An 8,895-nucleotide genomic window follows, 5' to 3' on the forward strand; every position below is an offset into this window, starting at 1 on the left:
AGCTCTCCACGCCGGATAGCTACCGATCCGTCGGGAACCAGTTCGGCGTGGGGAGATCCACTGTCGGAGCAGTGCTCATGCAGGTACGGCGCTCGTCGGCCACCGAGCCGGGGGGGAGGGGGGCTGCGAGGAGGGGATGGGCCGCCCCAGGGACAAAGGGGGGGGCGGGAGGAGGCGAAAGCGCCCCGCACCGGAGGGGTCGGGCTGTCCCGGCCGTACTACACGCCGCCAGGGGGGTTGCTTCCGGGAGTGGGGCGCGGGGCACTGCCAGGGCACGCACGCTCCCAGCCACCCGGGCGCCCCACTGATTGACGCTTTGCTGTGTCTCTCTCCGCAGGTGGTCAAGGCCATCAACCGGGTGCTGCTCCGCAGGGTGGTCCGCCTCGCCAACCCGGATGCCGTCATCCGGGGATTCGGCGCCCTCGGCTTCCCCAACTGCGGGGGGGCCATCGACGGGACGCACATCCCCATCCGTGCCCCGGAACACCAGGCGTCCCGGTACGTGAACCGCAAGGGGTACTTCTCCGTCATCCTGCAGGCCGTATGTGACCACCGGGGACAGTTGACGGACATAAATGTGGGCTGGTCCGGCAAAGCACACGACGCCCGGGTGTACCGGAACTCCTCCGTGTGCCAGCGGCTGCAGGACGGGACCTTCTTCCCCGACCGCCACATCAGGGTCGGGGACGTGGACATGCCCGTCTGCCTGGTGGGGGATGCCGCCTACCCACTGCAGCCCTGGCTCATGAAGCCCTACACGGGACACCTCAATCCCTCCCGCCAGGCCTTCAATAACAGGCTGAGCAGGGCCCGCATCGTGGTGGAGGGGGCCTTCGGGCGACTGAAAGCCCGCTTTCGATGCCTCCTCACCCGTCTGGACCTGGCCGAGCACAACATCCCTCCCGTGGTGGCGGCATGTTGTGTGCTCCACAATTTGTGTGAGCGGAAGGGGGAGGCTTTCTTGCCAGCCTGGATGGCTGAGGCTGACCGCATGGCTGGACACTACGGTCAGCCCCGCACCGCCGCCGTCCGGGAAGCCCAGCGGGGGGCCATCCGGATCCGGGAAGCCCTGCGGGAGAGCTTCCAGGTGGAGGAGGAGGAGGACTGACCTCTCCCTGCATGCCCCACCGGGGCCTTCTTCCACCCTACCCCCCCCTTCCCCTTTCCCCTCCCTACCTACTGTCAAATAAAGACACCTGTTTTTCCAACAAAAACGTCTGTTTATTTCACAGAACTGGGGTGGGGGAGGGAGGAATGAAGGTGGGAGAAGGGAGGGGGAAACCTGGGACGAGGGAGCTGGAAGGGGAGGGGAGGGAAGGGAGGAAGGGAAAGGAAAGCTCAGGGGTGGGAGTCTGGGTGCCTCTCCCGTCTCGCCACACTGCGGGTCCGGGGGCGTCGGTGGGGAATGGTTGTGGAGGGGGGGGCAGAGAGGACAGGGGGTGTGGAGGAAGCAGGAGCGGAAGCAGGAGGAGCAGGAGGAGCAGGAGGAGCAAGAGGGGGAGCAGGAGGAGCAAGAGGGGGAGCAGGGGGAGCAAGAGGGGGAGCAGGGGGAGCAAGAGGGGGAGCAAGAGGGGGAGCAGGGGGAGGAGGAAATGGAAAGCGGTCTAGCAGGCTCTGGAGGTGGCCTCGCAGGGCACGGCCCTGCTCCTCCAGGGCCTCCAGACTCCTCTGGCGCAGCCTGAGGTCCTCCTGGACCCAGTGGTCCTGGAGACGGAGCTGTCGGTCCAGGAACCGGAGATGCCGCCTCTGGTAGTCCTCCTGGTTCCTGGCTGTCCTGCTTGCCCGGGCGCGGGCGGCTGCTGCAGGCGGTGTGGTGCGCCCTGCAGTCCCCGGTGCTGCAGCTGTGGTGCAAGAAGACCAGCGGTCAATGACCCCAGGGGCCCAGGTGTGTGAAACCCAGCTCCCCTCTGCAAGGCCAGGGCCCCTGCAGGATCCCCAGCTGCTGCTCCGTGGTGGGCAAGGCCCAGGCGCACGGTCCCGGGGCTCCCTCTTGCCCCAGCCCCCCGTACACATAAGGGGAACACGAGGGTACTCACAGGTGGACGCCTCCCCGGCCTCTGATGATGCAGGCGAGCGGCTCTGTGGGGTGCCTCGGGGGTCCCGGGTCCTGGGAAGGCTGGCAGCAGGCTCCTGGCTCTCAGAGCCCTCTTGCTCCTCCTCGGTGTCCAGGAGCGGTCCCTCTGCCCCGGGGTCAATCACGTCCCGGGGGGCAGGGACGGCATGAGCCCCCAGGAGGCGGTCCAGGGCGTGGAAGTGGGGGCAGGCCTCCGGGTCAGCCCCTGGCAGGCAGGCCCGGGAGTAGGACTGCCGCAAGTCTTTAATCTTGCAGCGCACCTGCTCCCGGCTGCGCTGGTGGCCCCTGGCGGCCAGGCTGGCAGCCATGCGTCCATAGACGGCCGCATTCCGGTGGCTAGTGCGGAGATCGTGGACATTGGAGGCTTCCCCCCAAACCTCGATGAGGTCCACGATCTCCGCACTTGACCAGGCGGGCGCCCGCCTTTTGCGCCCCCGGGCAGGCTCCTGGGAGCCGCCAGGCTGGTCGTGGGGAGCAGTGGAGGGCTGGGAGCCCTCGGATGGCTGGCTCATTGTGTGGCAGGTGCAGGCTGTGCAGGCACGGGTGCTGGCAGCCTTGCAACTGGCACAAAGTGAGTAGCCAGCCCATGGCCCTTTAAGGGCTCCGGGGCCGGGAGGGGGGCAATAGAGTTTCCCTGGTGTTGGCCAGAGTGGCCACCAGGGAAACCTGGGAAGCCTTAGCCTCCCACTAGTTCGAACTAAAGGGCTACACAGCCCTTAGTTCGAACTAGCTAGTTCGAACTAGGCGTTAGTCCTCGTAAAATGAGGTTTACCTAGTTCGAACTAAGCGCTCCGTTAGTTCGAATTAAGTTCGAACTAACGGAGCGCTAGTGTAGCGCATAGGAAAGTTAGTTCGAACTAACGTCCGTTAGTTCGAACTAACTTTCTAGTGTAGACATACCCTGGGGGAAAAAGAGCAAAGTTAGTTGAGAGGGGCTGGAACTGTTGTTGTTAATCTGATTTCCATTTCCTAAAAGACAAGCAAGATGAAGCCACACAAAAGGAGAGGGAGAAAAGAATAGCAAAGATAGAAAATGCAGCTTCTTTCTCTGATGTTGATTTTTCAATTGCAAATCCAACAGCTGGAGAAGTTCAGGCAGAGTAGCACACAGTCTTAGTAGTCACTTCAAGACTGTGTAAACTTGTACTAGCATCAGGCTGGTTAGTGTGTTGCTTTTAGCTGACTTACAGCAGTATTGTAAAACAAACCATTTGTGGATTGCTAAACCAGACTCTTATTAACCAGAAGGCAAAAGGAGCGAGAGAGAAGGAGAGTCAGGAAAGAGAAGAAACAAGGTGAGGAAGCAAAAGGGTACACTGGGGATGATGATATACAAGTGAGAGAGAGGCTCAATTTTATGCATTTGCTAAGACACCACTTAGGTTTTAAAACTGAAATCTAAAACACTAGAAATGGCATTTGGTTAAGTGTTATAGCCAATATCAAAGTGAAATCTCTTTTTAGTGAGACCAGGGAATGTTAATTTAATGATAGAGGGTTGGTTTTTTTTAACTTCAGATCAACTTATAACTTGAACAGCATATTTTAAATAAGGATGTCTAGTTATCCTCAAGAAATCAACATTTTAATTTACCCAGAACAACATCAACATACAATCAAGAGTTCACTCAAGTTCAGACATAATCAATGTTCTAGGTATATCCTCACACACTTACATAGTCTTGCAAGCAAGTGTCAAAGACTATGGTAGACACTCAGAACTAATGCAGAGCACCAAAATTTCTTACTATATTTGTTTATGATTATCAATTTTTAGTACCTACCACACTTACTATCCTTCCACTACTTCTCCAAGGAGGAAGGATATTCTTGTCTTTATGACACTTTGGGGAGTGTCGTCCCTGCTGTTGAATGAATTGGTCCAAAAGGGACCAGTTTAGAATATCAAAAGCAATTGTTTACACATATGATTTGAATCTCTCTTAGGCAAATTTGCTTGGATTCATAAAAGAGGCAAAAACTATGGGGAGTCCTATGGCACCTTAAAGAATAGGCAAGGTCTATACTAGACCCGGCAGCTTGGCTTATGGTATGCAACCTTAAGCCAAGCTTTGCAGCGTCCCCACAGCGGGAGGCTGTTAGGAGTTAATGCTCCCATCAGCTTCCCTTGCTCCTCACAAAAACAGGAGTACTGGGTGCCAGCGGGGGCACCTTAACTAGACTTGCTAAATTGAACTCTGGAAGATCAATCGCGACAATGTCGATCTTCTGCGGAGTGAAGACAAGGCCTAACAGATTTATTTGGGCATAAGCTTTCATGAGTAAAACCCACTTCATCTGATACATGCACCATCTACATGATGAACCTCTCTAGACCAGCATTGTTGGGAACAGACCCTGCAGAATGAGAGAAGTTTCTGAACCATTCATGCATCTAATGAAGTGGTTTTCACCCATGAAAGCTTATTCTCAAATAAATCTGTTAGTCTTTAAGGTGCCACAAGACTCCTTCTTGTTTTTGCAGATACAGACTAACACGGCTACCCCTCTGACACTTGTCATAAAAGAGGGCATATTAGTTACAAATCTAAAATATGGCTATCTGAGCTGTCACCAGGGGATGTAGACTTAGCAAACAGCCTTCAGTTATTTCCCGAGGATACTACTTCAGAGAGGTTCAGCTTGTAGATAGTATTGATGCTGAACAAATTTCTTTAATCCTTTTCTTATTGGAGGCTTTTTATGTTTAATTTCAAGATTTGTATTTCAGTATCAGCTGATTATATTAATTGAAAATTTTCCCTTTAAGTAGTCTTTTTTTTAATAATTCAAAGTTATAACCAGCTTAGGTAATTATATCTTTCAACCTTTCATTTGTGCTATACAATGCATATAGTTTTTTGAGTGCAACCATCATTTACCAAGAAAACAAACAATCCATAATAGTGTTCTAAATTCGGTGGATACACTCCCTACATTCTTTAACTGTACTTAAGCATTTCACTTTATTTCAGGCTCACAGCAGAACAAGTGACATGTTCTACATATTAAGAGAGAGTTTCTGATTCACAGGGTACACAAATTCTAATTTGGGGTGAAAGACATGCTGGCAAGACAAAACAGATTATCCTTGACATTTGATTTATAAAGCAAACAAAAGCCTAATTTGTAATTTGCAGGGAAAAGATGTGGTTTGGATTTCTTGGGGTAACAAGCAGTTATCGCTACTTGACGTTCTCTAGCACTGACAATTATTTCTAGTTTGCTTAACTGACAGCCTCCCCACCCATTGTTTGATCCATTCTACATAAGAAAGCCAGGTGGTTAACAATAATTTCATTTAATTTAGTCAATTTTGTTTCCATTCTTGGCAAGTGGAACTTCCAACCTTGGCTGATCTGTGAATCCTTAGACAAAGTGTCTTTCTTACTAACAATTTCTTTGCTTTTACTTCCTGGCTGGAACCCTTTTTGGGGATGAACAGAGATGGAGAACATTTCGGCTATGTCTACACTGCAGGTTTCTTGCGCAAGAACAGCTGTTCTTGCTCAAAAACTTGCAGAGCGTCTACACTGTGCGCACGTTCTTGCGCAAGTAAATTTACAATAAGGCGTAGGAACAGAGGGCTTCTTGCGCAAGAGTTATTCCTCTCCCCAGAAGGAATAAGCCCTCTTGCGCAAGAAGGCAGTATGGATGGGCCACAGGGGTTTCTTGTGCAAGAAACCCCTATAGCTAAAATGGCCATCAAAGCTTTCTTGCACAAGAGAGCGTTCATGCTGCCATGAACACTCTTGCACAAAAGCACATCTCTTGCACAAAAGCACATGGCAGTGTGGATGCGCTCTTGTGCAAGAATTTTTGCACAAAAACTCTTGCACAAAACTGTTCTTGTGCAAGAAGCTTGCAGTGTAGACGTAGCCTTCTAGTTTTTGAGGATCAGGAGGAATTAATAGTTATACTAATAATCCAGGCCCATTAGAGGGATGCCAGAGGAACCAAAGTCTCCTATCCCAAGAGGTGTTTGGGATTTAGCCAAGCTACTGGAGGTGACAATATCATCTTGGTTTCTCTCTGTGGCCTGGTCTGATTGCAATTTCTTTTAGAATGAATATGATTAAGGCCCAAAGGTGTCACAGTGGATTCCAGGATCCCAGAAGATTGTGGAGGTGATGGCCATGATGATGAAACTCACTTTTCTGGTCCACCCGTCTCCCAGTCAGCAGGGGTTATCAGCTTGCACACAGTTCCCTGCTCTGCCTGCCAAGTCTTTATAACAGGGGTGGGCAGTAACTTAAATGGGGGGGGCACTCCAAGATTTTGGAAAGTGGTCAAGGGCCTCATTTTTTTAATGGAGGGAGCGTGGGCTCTGGGAGGGAGGTCAGGTGGGGAAGGGGGAGCTCAGGGATGGGACTGGGGTGCAGGAGAGGATGTGGGGTCTGAGTGGAAATTTGTGTGAGGGGGTTGTAACCTGAGGCAGGGGACTGGGGTGCAGGGTCCAGGAAGGAGTATGGGTGCAGGAGAGGATTCTAGGAGAGGGATGTATGATGGGGGGCAAAGTCAGGGAGGAAGCTGTGACCTGGGACAAGGGAGTGCAAATGGCTTGGACGGTCACCTGGGGTATGTGATTGGAGTGCAGGGTCCAGGATGGGGGAGGAGTGCAGAAGAGGATTCTGGCTTGGGGGAGCAGTGTAAGAGGGGCTCAGGATCTGGGAGGGAGTTGTGACCTGGAGTGGGGGGATGCAGAAGGTTTGGATGGTGACCTGGAGCAGGGAGTTGTGGTACGGGAGGAGATGGGGTACAAGAGGCAGGCTCTGGCCTGGCAGTACTTACCTAGGAAGCTCCTGACCAGCAGTCTAGCAGGATCCCCAAGCAGGCTCTCTGCCTGCTGCAGCCCCAGGCTATTCAAAACAGCTGGCTCCTCCCTCCATGTGCCTCTCTGCGTGCACCGACACACCTCACAAAGGGCACTTAGTGTTCCAGTGGCACATGGAGGGAGTAGCCTGGGGCTGCAGCTGGCAGAGAACCTGCCTCAGGGTCCCAGTGGGGCAGGCTGGATCAAAAGGCTTGGTGGGCCAGATCTTGCCTGCTCTGTTTTATAAGGACCTTAAAATGGGGTAAGGGGCAGAATAACCCATCCTCTTACTATTTTGTTCACCAGTTCAGGCTAATTTCTGACACATCTAATTTATGTCCTTAGATTTCCACTGTACTATCTATTGACTTTGATTCTTATCTGCTTCGTTCTTCAGGTGTTCACTGACTCCCAGTTCTGCCTTCCTGTTTTTCCCTTTGATATTTCCATACCCTCTGCTCCTTGTTTCCTGCCCACCCCTGCTTTTTTTCCTCCTCCCCCCCCCCCAACCCCCATCTCCCCTATTTATTTTGGGTCTGCACATCCTAAACTCAAAACTCTGGTCATCTGAAGAAGTGGGCTGACTAATTCCAATTTATCAGGGCAGGACACCTTTCGGCATAATGGTAATGATTCCTAAGAAAGGTTTACCCCAGCAAATACAAGAGGTTTTTGGTTCTGGACATCCAACACTCCGGTCATCTGAAGAAGTGGGCTGTGCCCACGAAAGCTCACGATACCATCTACATGTTTTGTTAGTCTATAAAGTGCTACCAGAGCATTTGTTGTTTTTTGTTTACCATGATTGGGCATGATTTTAACACAATCCTTGAGTTGTTTGTAAGCTTTTTTTGTTTGGATTAACTGAATTTTTTTTAATCTCCCTTTTGTACCATTTCCCACTAACATTTATTGTTATAGGTTACTGTGACATTTTATAAACTTTTATTTACTTTCCACTGTTGAGCTTACAATCAGCGTAAAATTGTAATCCCAACTCATTCAGCAGCCCACAGCAGCCCGTCCTGGGTTCCTCTGGAAGGCAAGGGGACTGAGAAACCCCTTCACAGATGCAGTAGAAACAGCAAAGCCAATTAAAACAAATTAGTTGGGCTCAGGTGGAAGTGAGCAGGGCCCGGGCCATAAATGTGCCAGCTCAGCAAAACAGGACCTAGGAAATGCTCAAATCAAGGCTCACCTCTTCCTCCAGGGCCTCACCCTCTGCTCATTCCTTTAGGTACATCTACACAGCAGCGTCATTTTCGAACAACTGGCATTATTCCAAAATAACAAAGAACATGTCTACGCTACAAGCCATTATTTCAAAATAACGTTGAGTTGGAGGACTTCTTACTTCAACTCATGGTAACCCTCATTTCACGAGGAGTAAGGGAAATTGAAGGAAGAGTGCTCTTCCTTCGACTTCCTGCTTTGTAGACAGCACCTAAAGCCGAATTCAGCTATTTCAATTTAAGCGACGCAATTGACATAGCTCAAATTGTGTAGCTTAATTCGACTTTTGCCCTACAATGTAGATGTGCCCTTTCAGTCCTTCCCCCTTTCTGCAGTGTCCTGAAGACCAGAGAAGCTCTGTGCCCTTCCAGAGATTTTTCCAAAGACCTCAGATTAGCTGGGGCCTTTGTAGTAATCTTCCACTGCCTCTCCCTGGTGATGTGAGGTTTGGGGAGGCTCTCCCAGGCTCCATTACACCCCACCGATGCTGCTGCTCCTTTAAAGAGATAGAACACAGTACCAGCCTGTAAAATTGGCTGAGGCTTTTACGCTTCAGTTTGAAACACAGCACTGTGATGGTTGTATAATAAAACAAGATTAAGTTTATTAACAAAGAACAAATAATTTAAGTGATAAGTAAAAAGGAATTGAGACAGAAATGATGACACACAAAAGTAAAATCACTAAGATTAAAATTCTAAGGTTTAAACCTGACAACAATATCCTCAAAGATTTATGTTTGCTTTCAAGCCAGGAAGCCATTCTGGAGATTCAG

General features: G+C 50.7%; 1 protein-coding gene across 1 annotated transcript; it reads right to left on the reverse strand.

The window, feature by feature from the left end:
• Window positions 1-1,194: 1,194 nt before the first annotated feature.
• Window positions 1,195-2,976, reverse strand: LOC142826686 (uncharacterized). The gene is made up of 2 exons (XM_075919789.1): window positions 2,037-2,976; window positions 1,195-1,841 (listed from the first exon to the last, which is right to left on the reverse strand). The coding sequence occupies exons 1-2, from the start codon at window positions 2,584-2,586 to the stop codon at window positions 1,339-1,341; spliced, it is 1,053 nt and encodes a 350-aa protein (XP_075775904.1). The 5' UTR covers window positions 2,587-2,976; the 3' UTR covers window positions 1,195-1,338.
• Between the last annotated feature and the right edge of the window lie 5,919 nt (window positions 2,977-8,895).

Source organism: Pelodiscus sinensis, chromosome 2 (assembly GCF_049634645.1).
Source record: "Pelodiscus sinensis isolate JC-2024 chromosome 2, ASM4963464v1, whole genome shotgun sequence".
Lineage (NCBI taxonomy): Eukaryota > Metazoa > Chordata > Testudines > Trionychidae > Pelodiscus > Pelodiscus sinensis.

Coding starts and splice junctions, on each gene's coding strand:
- LOC142826686 (XM_075919789.1), bottom strand. CDS start 2,586: ATGAGCCAGCCATCCGAGGGCTCCCAGCCCTCCACTGCTCCCCACGAC. Junction 1,842..2,036: donor GGCCGGGGAGGCGTCCACCT/GTGAGTACCCTC, acceptor CTTGCACCACAG/CTGCAGCACCGGGGACTGCA.